Source organism: Glandiceps talaboti, chromosome 12, assembly GCF_964340395.1.
Source record: "Glandiceps talaboti chromosome 12, keGlaTala1.1, whole genome shotgun sequence".
Classification (NCBI taxonomy): domain Eukaryota; kingdom Metazoa; phylum Hemichordata; class Enteropneusta; family Spengelidae; genus Glandiceps; species Glandiceps talaboti.
The window spans coordinates 16,545,212-16,558,538 of record NC_135560.1 but is presented as its reverse complement, the minus strand read 5'-3'; the positions used below and the strand labels follow the sequence as shown (position 1 = coordinate 16,558,538).

General features: G+C 36.0%; 1 protein-coding gene across 1 annotated transcript; it reads left to right on the top strand.

Moving 5' to 3' along the window:
• The first annotated feature begins 26 nt into the window (after positions 1–26).
• LOC144443907 (T-complex protein 1 subunit gamma-like) lies at positions 27–11,739 on the top strand. Its single transcript, XM_078133511.1, has 15 exons — positions 27–90; positions 175–236; positions 588–638; positions 1,071–1,133; positions 1,592–1,688; positions 2,377–2,497; positions 3,339–3,419; positions 3,966–4,071; positions 4,812–4,961; positions 5,227–5,441; positions 5,972–6,070; positions 6,604–6,790; positions 9,312–9,452; positions 10,117–10,248; positions 10,397–11,739. The coding sequence occupies exons 1-15, from the start codon at positions 54–56 to the stop codon at positions 10,499–10,501; spliced, it is 1,647 nt and encodes a 548-aa protein (XP_077989637.1). The 5' UTR covers positions 27–53; the 3' UTR covers positions 10,502–11,739.
• The last annotated feature ends 1,588 nt before the right edge of the window (positions 11,740–13,327 follow it).

Below are 13,327 nucleotides of genomic sequence, written 5' to 3'. Positions count from 1 at the left end.
CTACCCAACATACTGCATATTTTCACTGTCACATTTTCTAGAAAGTCATCAAGATGATGGGCCCTGGAAGTGCACCGATTGTTGTTCTTAGTGAGTATTAAATTCAAATTTATTGAAATAATTTTGCTGTCCATGATATTCCTGTGATTTCTAACCTATTCGTTTTCTTTGCAGATCAAAACACAAAGCGAGAGTCCGGTCGGAAAGTTCAGCTCGGCAACGTGAATGCTGCTAAGGTAGGTCGCCATCTTGAATCCAAGCAAATTTCACGTGGTTTTCATACGCATGCACGGGCTTGCTCTCTCAGAAATTAGTTGTGACAATTTAACTGTAAATTGAGTGGATTAATGACGTGCTGCATATTAAACGCTAAACTTCAGTTAAAACAAAGTTGTAAATCTCAAATAAATGAAATAATGAAATGTTCTTATTGTAAAAAAGTTCATGAGTGTAGACTAGTGTAGTGATTAGTCATGGCTCTGACAATGACATTCAATTTCACAATTTTACTAATGTGAAAAGTTGGAGAATGATGGCTTTATCTGACGATTAAAATAAAAATGTCCTTGTTTATCATTTATCCACAGACAATTGCTGACGTAATCAGAACATGTCTAGGGCCAAGGTCAATGATGAAGGTGAGGGTTGTATTAATGTGGTATTGAAATATTTTCCTGTGATATGAAGACAGTTTATTTGAGAGGAGGGGAGGGGGGGGGGGGGCACATAGCAACGATGGTACAGTTACCAAACTTTTAGACTCAGTAAGTGTTTAAACATATGGAAATATGAGGATGAATGTTCATGGGCGATAGGTTCATATTTAGAAAAGAAAATTTCAACTCACTGAGTCAAAAGTGTTTTGGGAAGCAAATCCACAATTTTTTTACTATGAGTACGAGTAGAACCTTTCATTTAAATAGCGGTATTCATTAACTTAAACTTTTACTACATAAAAACAGACAGTGCGCCACAGTCTATGATGTAAAGGCTACAAGTTAGTCATCATGATTAGGTGTTGTACAAACATTGTGTACTAGGTTCTAAAAACAAGTTGTTTGGTCTTTCAGATGTTGATGGATCCAATGGGTGGTATTGTCATGACCAATGATGGTAATGCAATCCTTAGAGAGGTAACTGTTTATCCATTCATACATCATTTCTCCCATAGACCTTGGAATACTGTGTAGACGCGGTGTATGATTTGAACGAAAAAAAAGATACAGAAGTAATATTTTCTTCAAGAAAATATTCTTTAGTCAAATGGTTACTTATCACATTTTAATCCCATGACGATTGCACATAAATATATTAGCCAAAGATTCTTGACTAAAGGAGTCCTGTATATTTTTATACGACTGTAAATGTTCATGGAAACCATACAAGTGTTAGTTCATAATCTACAATTCAACATTCACGATGTTCACAGTTCCATGACTTTTTTTCGCTTTAGCTTTATTGATATTATGTTGTCATTTTCAAATAAAGGTTGCAAGGATAACAAGCAAGTTTACTCAAATATTGTTCCAAAATTGTAAAAAATACAGCAGCTTATACTCTATGTGACACATTGATCGTTTTATTATCTCAGACCACTGTTCAGCATCCGGCTGCCAAGTCTATGATTGAAATTAGTAGAACACAAGATGAAGAAGTAGGAGATGGAACAACATCTGTTATTATTTTAGGTAAGTTGATTCATCAAGGCAGCAGGAGTATGCATGCATACATGTATATGCTGTGTTTTGTCAGGTCTGGCTTAAAAGTGCATCTTCAAGAGGCTGTAGATATCAAGCTGATCCATCATCACGACATCCTACAGGAATATGCATTGGAACTAAACAATGGGCGAATTCAGGAAAAAACAACATTTCAGCAATTCATGGGCTAGCCTGTCCATGGTGCTGATCTATGGCTATGGTAACTCTCATGGTAGACAATAGCTAGCACAGTTGCAGATGTAGCATTGTGGAAAGTCTAACGTTTTTTATCCTGAACATGCCATGCCCATTATTCTGTCTGAGAGATGATGCTGATTATGATGCAGGTAGTCTGACTTGAATCTAGAATACAGGATTACCAGTATATGGATTAAACCACACATAAGTTGAAAATGTTCAAACTAAAATTTAGAGATTTATATCTTGGTTGGTCATAACAATGCATATCTATACCATTTGTTCTGTGGAGCTCGAAAATGTTTCAATTTTTCATGAATTATACTGTCATGAGTATCAAACAGTAGCTGGAAACTATGGAAAGCCAGGGCATGGTACAGTATTTTGTTATTTTCAAATGTCTGAATCAAGATTGTTTCATTTGCATCGTTGATATGTGATAGTGAATAACTTTGTATTTTGTGTCTTCGCTTCACAGCTGGTGAATTCATGTCAGTATCACAACCATTTCTGGAACAACAAATGCACCCAACAGTGATTATATCAGCTTATAAACAAGCACTAGAAGACCTTGTAGATATTACTAGAGATGTAGTCAGGTAAAGTCAATATCCAATTATATCCCATGATGGCTGAGTCATAGGAAATCTAGATAGCAAAGGCATTGGTTATTTTGTAAACTTGAAAATATTGCTCTGGTAGTTGAGGCTTCGGTTTTCTAAGATAGACAAACTAAAACTATTGTCGCAACATTTGATACAGTAATGATAAGCTGTTATAGATTGGCTTAATTATGGTCGTCTCAGTAGGCCTTAGGGTAGCTTTCTGAAAGCTACTTCCATAAACTCAAAGTGCACTATTTTGGGACTTCCAATGTTTACACTATCTTGATCACAGGGTGATTAGAGTTGCACAACAGAGGAACCACTATCACCAACTTGTGTAATCTACCACACTGACCAACAAAGGTTTTAGTTCGTGTCTATCTTAGTAAACGAAGCCTTGATTACCATAGTTGAAAAGTGAACTCTCTCTGCTGTTTTTGTTCAGATATAGATGAATCTTCAGATGAACAATGAATCATAGATCAATCACAATGGAAAAGAAAGACTCACAGGAAATCTACTGGGCAAAGAAGTTTATTTTATGAATTTGAGTCAGGTGTGCCATGGGGAACTTATTGTGTTATTGTTCAGAGGAAACTGAGAATACAAGATTCGTTGTTGGCAATATAAGATGTACAACTACATGTACATTACACAAGCTTACCTATAGCAGATTTGATACACAGCAGGTGTATTAGTCATATCTGACAAAACTTTTTAAAAAAATGTTCTAAGTAACTTTGAAATAGAGCTTTGATAGTACATTTGTGTACTGGTATGTTACTTGTCATAAAGTGTTGTATATTACTGATAGACTAGTATTCTCTTGTTACAGTAAAACCATTGATGTCACTGATACTGAGGAAATGAAGAAGATAGTGCATAGTTCAATAGGAACTAAGTTTATTAATAAATGGTATGTATTACTATCTTTTCAGTTTTACTCACTCTGTATGATATGACAAGTTATGCCATACCTATAAACCAGCACGCAGGGGTTGGCAGATACATGAGGGCACCCTGTCATTGTGCATCTTGCAGACTACAAAACATTGTGCCCTCTGAGTGAATGTAAAGCATCATCAATGTACAGCAATTTCTTGTGAAACATTTTGTGCTTGCATGTGCTTTATATTGGGTGACTTGCACAAGACTTAAGCTTTTCATAATTTGACCAAAATTTACAATTTTGTCAGTACTAGCAGACACATTGCAATCATGACATGTCATTTCAAATGATGAGTTAAGAAAGTCTATAGTGTGGGAAAGACTCGTGCATCACCCAATGACTTGATCCTTTCACAAGTTTTATTTTGTACATAGGAAAAATGGCAATGAAGGTAAAAGATTTAAGTAGAAATAGTCACAATGATGCAATAACGATGCTATTAGATTGACGAGTAGCGGTGATGATAAACTAATGTATTCGTTTTATCATAAAAGTACATGATTCTGTTTACAGGGCTGATATGGCTGTATCAATAGCATTAGATGCCACAAAAACTGTCGCTTTGGAAGAAAATGGTCGTCGTGAAATTGACATCAAAAGATATGCTAAAGTTGAAAAGGTAAAACATGTATTGATTGTATTTCATAGTCAAAAAGGTCACGACTTGTGTACACTGATTGTTCAGTCAGATTCAAACTGACAAATGTACTGGATTTACATCGATGCAGATCATAAGGGAATTTTGCTTTGGGAAATTTTTTTGATATTTTTTTTCGAATGTTGCTAAGAATGTATAAGATGACTGCTCACAGTAACCTCATAACCAAATTCCTGACAAGTACAAAATGTGAAGTTTTGGTCAATAATCTGTAAGAATCACAAAACGTGTAGTTTCGATAGTTTGTAATGATGTTCCTAAGGGTGTCTAGATGATATATCATTTCAATAGGGAACTTGCAAACCTGCCATGTTGAATGCTGCATCATGGGAAATATGATAATAAATACTAACCAAATAGTATTATAAACAATATTGTTATATTGTTTGTAACCACAAATAATCAATTCATAGTTACTCTGACCATTGTATGAGGTTTATTTTGTCAGTAGCTCCAGATTAGGTATTACGATAACCACAGATAATCCCATAGTCCTTTGCATCTGAGCATGCTCAGTCTGGATTGCAAGTTCCCTATTAAGATGATCTGATAAATTTTTACCATGCGTAATTTAGACAACAAACTGAGTAAATGGCTAGTAATAAATCTATAGCCAATTATGCTTCAACATCATTGGTGCCTGTTTGTTTATAGATGCATGTCAAAATCCTCAACTTTTACTTTGTTGTTATTTTCCATAGGTTCCTGGTGGCGTTATTGATGATTCTTGTGTACTTCGTGGTGTTATGATTAACAAAGATGTTACCCATCCACGTATGAAACGACGAATTGAAAACCCCAAGATTGTACTTCTAGATTGCTCACTTGAATACAAGAAAGGTGAAAGCCAGGTTTGTAAACACTTATTTCTTCTAGAATTCTTTCTCCAGTGTTTTGCTGACATTATTATCCCCCCCCCCCCCCCCCCCCCCCCCCCATAACACAGTAAGGCCTGGGAAATGCTATTACACTTATGCTTAAACTCCTATGCATTTGACTCTGGTTTAAATATTTGTTATAAATAAATATTGCACATTATTACATGTCTCAATATACTCGTGCGATTTTGGTATTGTTTCTGATTTATATATCCAAATTTCTCCATATTTTTTGTAGACCAATTTAGAATTGATGAGAGACACAGATTTCTCACGCATCCTTCAACTGGAAGAGGAATATGTACAGAAGATCTGTGAAGACATCATCCGATTCAAACCTGATGTAGTATTTACAGAGAAGGGTATATCTGATTTAGCCCAGCATTACCTAGTCAAGGCTAACATCACAGCTGTTAGAAGAGTCAGAAAGTCAGACAACAACAGAATTGCTAGGTATGTGTACAGTGAATTGTTCACAGGAAAGAATGTTTGGCAATCATTTGTGTGCATGTATGTTTGACGAAGATGAAAGATGTTTTGAGAGTGATGGATATCTGATGAATGTGTTTTCTGAGATTTGATTGACTATTAAAATAACATTTGATGTCTTTCCTGAACTTTGTACAAATACTTCTTTCCTCCATGTAAACTTTGCACAATGATGGAACACAACACTTCAAATTCACTTTCCATTGCTTCTCCCTGTAAATATGTGAATTGTTTCACATCCTCAAATTTATGTCATTAAAATTTGACACAAAGATGCAACATCACAAACTTCAAGTCCACTTTCCATAACTCCTGTCTATATTAATCTGTGCAACATTTTCTTTCAAACTTAGCTCAAAGGTAAAAAACTTATTTCACTCAAATTTGGTGCAAAGGTGAAAAAAACATTTCACTCAAATTTTGCACAAAGGTAAAAAATGACTAAACTCCAAATCCACTCTTTATGACCATGTATTTGTTGTGTGACGTTTCAGGGCATGTGGTGCAACTATAGTTAACCGTACTGATGAATTGAAAGAGGAGGATATTGGAACAGGAGCAGGCCTATTTGATATCCAGAAGATTGGTGACGAGTAAGTTTTCAGCAGTTGAATTTAGAATGCCATTACGACACGGACAGAATTCAGGGGCATATACATATTCACATAACTTGATAGCGGTATATATAATGACTTAACTTAAAGGCCAGAGTTTCAGTGCCAGGTTCTTGCATTAGTGTTATATTATCAGTGGAGCCACATGGGTTATGTTGTATCATTCTTTTGTTCTTGGCAAATGATTGTTTTAGCTCTGCAAGACACATGTTTTTCTCACCAAAATTTTAGTCCTATTTTGAACTGAGCCTCTAAAGAAGAAAGAAATTTTCATAAGGAATGAGTCATTTGTTCCATTTATGTCTCATTACAGACAAACACCATATATGTGTTAAAGGTTTCATTAGATTCTTAAATGGTTATGCATACCCAAGTCTTGCTCCCAGACAAAGTCATTGGTCAGGACAGTGAAGAACCAGTGTCATAGAGTACTGTAAATCAGGCTGATGCCAGAAGCCGAGTTTCTTTTTAGGTGTATTTAGAAGCTAATTCCATTTTGTTTTCTCGTGCAGGTATTTCTGTTTTGTAACTGAATGTAAAGATCCTAAAGCATGTACAATCTTACTGCGTGGCGCCAGCAAAGACATCCTGAATGAACTAGAACGTAACCTTCAAGACGCCATGAACGTAGCTCGTAACGTCATGGTTGAACCAAGACTCGTACCAGGTGGTGGAGCCACAGAAATGGCAGTAGCCCAGGTGAGAGATTGAGAATGTTTTGTTAGATGGTTTACAATTGACTCAAGATGACACTCCACCAACAGAAGCTTTTGTGAAAAAAAATTAGCTTTACTTTTTTAGCTCCGCTGTCAGCGAAAGCTGAAAGCGTAGCTTTAGGTATAGGTGGGTATTGAGGTATAGAGAGTAGAGTGAATCATAGGTGTCCGTCAAACTTTTATATTTTTACTATCTACTCCGGAAGTGACAGTCGGAATTCTTCGATATTTGGTGTGCATGTTCCCTGGGGGGAGGCTATTCAGATTTGTTCATGCCAAGTTGATCTGTGCCATTTTCAATTTTTTATGATTTTTTTTCATAAAATGTCATTTTCATCAACTCCTTGAAAACCTCTTATTAGATTGCTTTGATATCTGGCGTGTTGATGCGCAGGGGGTAGCTTACTCAGATTTGTTAATTTCAAGTCAGCACATCCTCATTTTTATTTTTTATGATTTTTTTTTTGTAATTTGAAAAAAAAAATGAATATGTTAATGAGCATAATGACCGACGCCATATTGGAAATCAGTCGACGAGACTTTAAGTAAACTGCCACTTTTCAAAAGACACTATTGACGTCAAACAAGCAATGTAATATGTGCTATAGTCATAATTCTACGCATTGGGCGCCCAAATGACAAGCGTTTGTTCGAAACAGGGTTGTAAACTTCAAATCAGTCCGCAACATCCTCATTTGCATACTCTATCCTGATTCGACCAGAAGCTGAAGGTGACCTCATTTGACCGAGCGATTTTCCACAGCAAGTATCTTGAGTATCAACACAGGACGTTCTTGGTACTCACTAAAATCACACTTCAGACCCACTATAAAAGTGTGATGTTTTCAGATAACATGTAACTTGTGGTTAATTCTATATTGTCGTGCAATTTGGAATGACAGTGAACCAGAATTCAGACAACTTGCGTAAGGAAGGGCATGCCAGACATGCGGTTGAAGTTATGGCCGACAGTTCACATGTAAAGTTAAACGACATGAACGTGTCTTGCCTTTCCAAAATGCAAATATTTGGCAAGTAAAAATAATTAAAATAATTACAACTTTAATTTGGCTTCAGACTTTGCATTATGTTTTGCGTATCTTTCCCCGTTTTACATGTAAATCCGAAAAGGTTCTCTCTCATCATGTCATCAGTGTCAGTGATCATACCGCGCGGGGCTGCTTTGAGTACGAGCGAAGTGAGGCATGTTGAGGTATTTTGTTGAGAATTATAAATATTGCGAAATGTCAAGTACAAGGTTTAAATACAATGGAATGATGAAAAAAATGGCAGAGTCTGCTGACAGGCGCCGGTCACAAGAAACACTGTGAATTAAAATATCAGACGATGTATGTATTAATCGCCGACAATCCACCCGTATGCACGAGGGACTAACCCGGAAGCAAGTCGTTGTCAGCCATACGTTACAGTGGTAACATCGTCCGAGAAATCGCTGCGTTCAGAGTGTCATTATTCACAGAATTGTTGTTTTCGAGTGAAAACCCGTCTTGAATTGTATAACTCTAACAAATGAAGACATGTCAAGTTATATTTTGAAAGTTGTATCGCTAGTTTGAGACGATTTTCTCACGTACTATAGTACTATCGAGGCTTACTTGGAAGTAGTAGGACCTTACTCCAGTTCATCGGGAAGTTTAGCCAGTCCGATAATTCTTTCTGGTTTAGTTTACAACACTTTTGATCAATCACGCAGATTTTGTTGTTGTGATGAAAAGAAATAAAAAAAAAGATCATTTCAACCATTTCGTTGTGTTTTCTTTGTGAAAGGTAACCGAACATGAACGAGTGTTACCACTGTAACGTATGGCTGAGAATGACTCTCTTCCGGGTACTTGAGATTGTCGCCGTACGGAAACTAAGATGGCGATTAATACATTTCTTCCCTATATATATCTACCACAACTAGTACAAGTTGAATGTTGTTGACTTTGTAAATTTGTTAGAAAATTGAAATTCAAATTGCCTCAAAATTATTTTAGATCCCTAGTTTATTTCATTCATCATTAAAATTTTCCAGGGTTACAGCTGTAAGACACTGGAATTATTTATAGCCAACCTCAAAATCCTCTTTTTTTCTTTTTCTTGTGTGCATTTCCCAGTCATTTTTTTCTGAGATTTTGTGCAATTTTTCATAACAGTAGATTTTTGTTATAAAATGGTGACTATGGTATAAAAGTACAATACATTACCAACTTCTGTGTAAAATGTGTTTTATAGTGAGACATCATATGAAACCACTAACCACTTTATTGCATCGCTAAAACAAAACTGCATAGTGAAGACCTGAACCACTTCTACATGTCACCAAAATAAAAAATTAAATTAAAAAAAAAGCAGCGGAGCTATTCTGACCGATAGGTCGCTTGTTCAAAAACATGGTGTATCGCATAGTGTTGTTTTGGTTTGGTTTCTTTAGTTAATATTGGATGCCCTGCCATGTATCCAACTGTTAAACTTATAATAATGAAATTTCCACCTTGCAGACATTAAATGAGAAAGCCAAGAGTATTACCGGTGTTGAACAGTGGCCATACAAAGCTATCAGTAAAGCATTAGAGGTTATTCCAAGAACTCTCATACAGAACTGTGGTGGTAACACAATACGTACTCTAACAGCTCTCAGGGTAAGTAGTAAAATGTCTAGTATTTATTCCAAGAACTTGTACAGAACTGTGATGGTAACACAATATGTACACTAACAGCTCTCAGGGTGAGTAAAATGTCTAGTGTTTGTTCCAAGAACTCTTGTACAGAACTGTGGTGGTAACACAGTACGTACTCTAACAACTCTAAGGGTAAGTAGATATCAGGTATTCATCTTATCAAAAAATTGACATACAGTTGTAACAGTTATATATTTAAATCCATTGACTAGCTTGAATAACTATACATTGTTGCAATGTACTAGTATATGATTAGGTGATGACAGGCTAAGCCAATATGATTAGGTGATGACAGGTTAAGCCAATGGTAGCACACAGGAAAACAATGTAGCAATGTTGGTAAGTTTTTTGTCATACCAGATGATGAAAAGTGGTGTAATAGAAATATTTTTTGTAGCACATGACAATAAAATGTAGCTATATTTAATAACAAGATGTTTGTTGAGGCTGGTGACAATTTTGTTTCACGTCAACTGGCAATGATATAGTATCATAGGTAACAATGTTTTTCGTTTGGATGACCATGTAATGGATTGTTGGGATAAAAGATAAATGGGGCTGTACAGTCCCTCAAGATTCAGATCTGGCAGACTTTAAATATGTTTTCCTTGTATTGCTTTGACAGGCCAAGCACACACAATCTGGGAACACTACCTGGGGTATTGATGGAGAGAAGGGAACACTGGCTGACATGAATGAGTTGGGTGTATGGGAGCCGTTTGCTGTCAAAGTACAGACCTACAAAACAGCTATGGAGGTAAGGATACATTTGTAGTCCTAGTGTGTAAAACAGTAGACAATACAAATACTGCTACTACTGCATCAAGAATGTGAAAGATTGAAGTGTATGGTGTTTACAAGATGTCGAAAACAACCTATAAGCATTTTGCTCTGTTTTTTTCCAGACTGCAATGTTGCTGTTACGTATAGATGATATTGTATCTGGTACAAAGAAAGCATCAGGAGGCGAAGGAGCTGGCACACCTGCACCTACCACGGGAATGGAATGATTTAACTTATCCAGTGTAAATGGACCCCCTAGGTTTATTTATTAGTGTGCATTGTTTAGGTGTAGATTTAGAATTGATAATTGTCTCAGCACAGTATATAGAATGAATTCATTCTGTATCCCTTTTGAAGTTTACATAGATATTAAATTCACAGCCCACGGCTACATTCCAAATACAAGTTCACGCAAGATGAGTATTGCAATTCTTGGAAGCACAGTAAAAAATAGTGCACCTGTGACCAATGTAAATGTACTTGTTTAGGTCTTTAAATGTCAATGCATGGCCATTTTGTTCAGTATTGTACGTGAACCAACAAATGCAAACTCACATCAGGATAAGTGTTATTCAGACCAAGTCTAATGAAGATACATGTTTGTAACAAGCTGTAAGATATAGTGATTGGCCTACTCCTATAATATGGCATATTCTGGTTACCAACATTGCAGCCATTTTTGAAAGAAGTGTTGTAAGATGGCATTGCAGATTAGAGATTATGAGGGCTAACACTTCAGTCATTGACAACCAACCATATGGCAGTATAACTTATAAGGAATCAAAATGCATAAAATAACCCTTTGAATCCGTAAAGTTACATCCCATTAACAAAACTTCTGACTAGCTGAGCTCAACCATTGACTTCACTTCTGAAACACTGTCAAATGATTTTTCCAAAAGAGGCCTACAGTAATCAACTATCATGGCATCACTGTCTTGCTTTGAAGTAGCACTTCTAGTGGCCAAAACATGTAATTGTTTGTTTTTCAACCAGAATTTGGGGTAATTCACTGCATGCACATAAACTTTCAAATGAATTGGAATGTTGCAACAACTGTATCTTGCAGCCTAGTTCACATACACTAAAATGTATGAAAGTTCAGGGAATTCATGCAAATGTTCCATTGTTGGTATTATCAATGTGTGCTTATCCTATGAAGTTTGACAACCGTGAGTGAACTTGTTGAGAATATGTATGTCTCAGTCTGCCATATTTGATATACACTTCCTAGTTAAACAACCATTTATGCAACATCTATTAGTAGACGTTATGTTGGGTTCTTTTTGAATGATCTGAAACCATCTCTCCATACGTAAATACCTAAAGTATGCAATTCTTTGGAGAAGAAACATTAACTAAATTGTAATTATGATTTGGAGTAGCATGTAAGATGTATATGGCTTCCTACTTTTGTGTTTTTATTTTGTACGTATACAAATAAACAGTCAGGCTTCTGAAAACATATCTTGTGTTATGGTTTACTTCTGAGAATATTTCACAAGCATATGTCTCACATATCATGTTACCTTTGTGCCAGTTTTGGTTAAAATCAGTTGGTGCATGCCAGAGAGATGAGGGTGAACGCACATACAACAAATATGGCCGCCAAATGGCCGTATTTGATTCAGTCACAAAACAAAGTCACGTGCATATGTCTCATATAGCATGTTACCTTTGTGCCAAGTTTGGTTGAAATTGCGATATTGAGATATGAAGGTGCACGCACACACACAGGCAAGCATGCAGGTACAGAACCCGATAATGTGGAGTAGATGCAACAAAAAACTAGAAGAGATATAAAGAGACGTTTAGTAATAATATCTACTTTATCTTTATTAGCACAACTGAACTGAGGTTCAGTAGGGATCACCTGGCATCTGTCTGTCTGTGTGCTTGTTTGTGTGTGTGTAAACAACTTAAAGTCAAAGACCTCTAAACCGATTGCCATATTTGGTGGGTCCATTACCTTGGATGTCAAGTTGGGAAATTGTTCAAATCAAAATGATCTTACCACCAGTTTGTGATTTGGGTCAAAAAATGTGATTTTTGGTCAAAAAACTTAAACTCAAAAACTACTGGGCAGATTGGGCTGAAATTTGAGTGAAATATTCTTCAGGGTGTTTTTACTAAGAATTCTTCATGATATGGTGGTCCCATTAGTGATATGCAAATTAGGGCTAAAAATGTGTCTTTTGGGTGAAAAATCTATAATTCCAAAATGACTGGGCAGATTGGGCTGAAATTTAATGGGAATGTATTTAGGGATGTATGGATGAAGAGATATTAAGGATACAACGAATCCATGAGTAATATGCAAATTAGGTGTAAAAATGTTCATTTTTTGCCAAAAACTTATATTTCAAAAAGTACTTGGTCGATGAGTCTGAAACTTTGTGAGATGTTTCTGAAAGTGTTATTTTGCAAATTTTGTTCAAAACATTTTGACCCAATTGGCCCTAGTAACCATGTCCATGCCCTTAGCAATGGCCAGAACTTAAAACCTACTGGGCAGATTGGGCTGATATTTGGGTGAAACATTCTTCAGGGTGTCTGTACTAAGAATTGTTGATAACATGATGAGCCATCAGTGATATGCAAATTAGGGCTAAAAATGTGTCTTTGGTCAAAAGTCCAAAACTACAAAGCAGATTGGACTAAAATTTGATAGGGATGTATAGGTGAAGAAATATTAAGCACATAATGATCTCATCAGTGATATTGAATTTAGGTGTAAAATGTGAATTTTGGTCAAAAACTCAAAATCTCAAAAAAGTACTAAGTGAGTGAGTCTGAAACTTGGTTAGATGTTTCTAGAAGTGTTATGCTATATCATTGCTTTTCCTCAAAAATCTTCAACTTTGAAATTACCCAGTAGATTGAGCTTAACTTTGTTGAGAATGTATAGATTTGTCCTCATTAATAGCTGACACAGTGAGAACAGTACATTGTTAATTAGCTATAAATGTTTACTTTACTATTTCCGCTGGTGGTAAAGTGTGTAGCATGGCCAGTTTGGTTTATGACTTGATTATATAATATGTTGTAAGACA

Excerpts from the sequence above, each read along its gene's own strand:
- LOC144443907 (XM_078133511.1), top strand. The coding sequence starts at position 54 with ATGATGGGCCCTGGAAGTGCACCGATTGTTGTTCTTA. Across the intron at positions 1,134-1,591 it reads GTAATGCAATCCTTAGAGAG|ACCACTGTTCAGCATCCGGC; the intron begins GTAACTGTTTAT and ends TTATTATCTCAG. Across the intron at positions 6,071-6,603 it reads ATCCAGAAGATTGGTGACGA|GTATTTCTGTTTTGTAACTG; the intron begins GTAAGTTTTCAG and ends TTTCTCGTGCAG.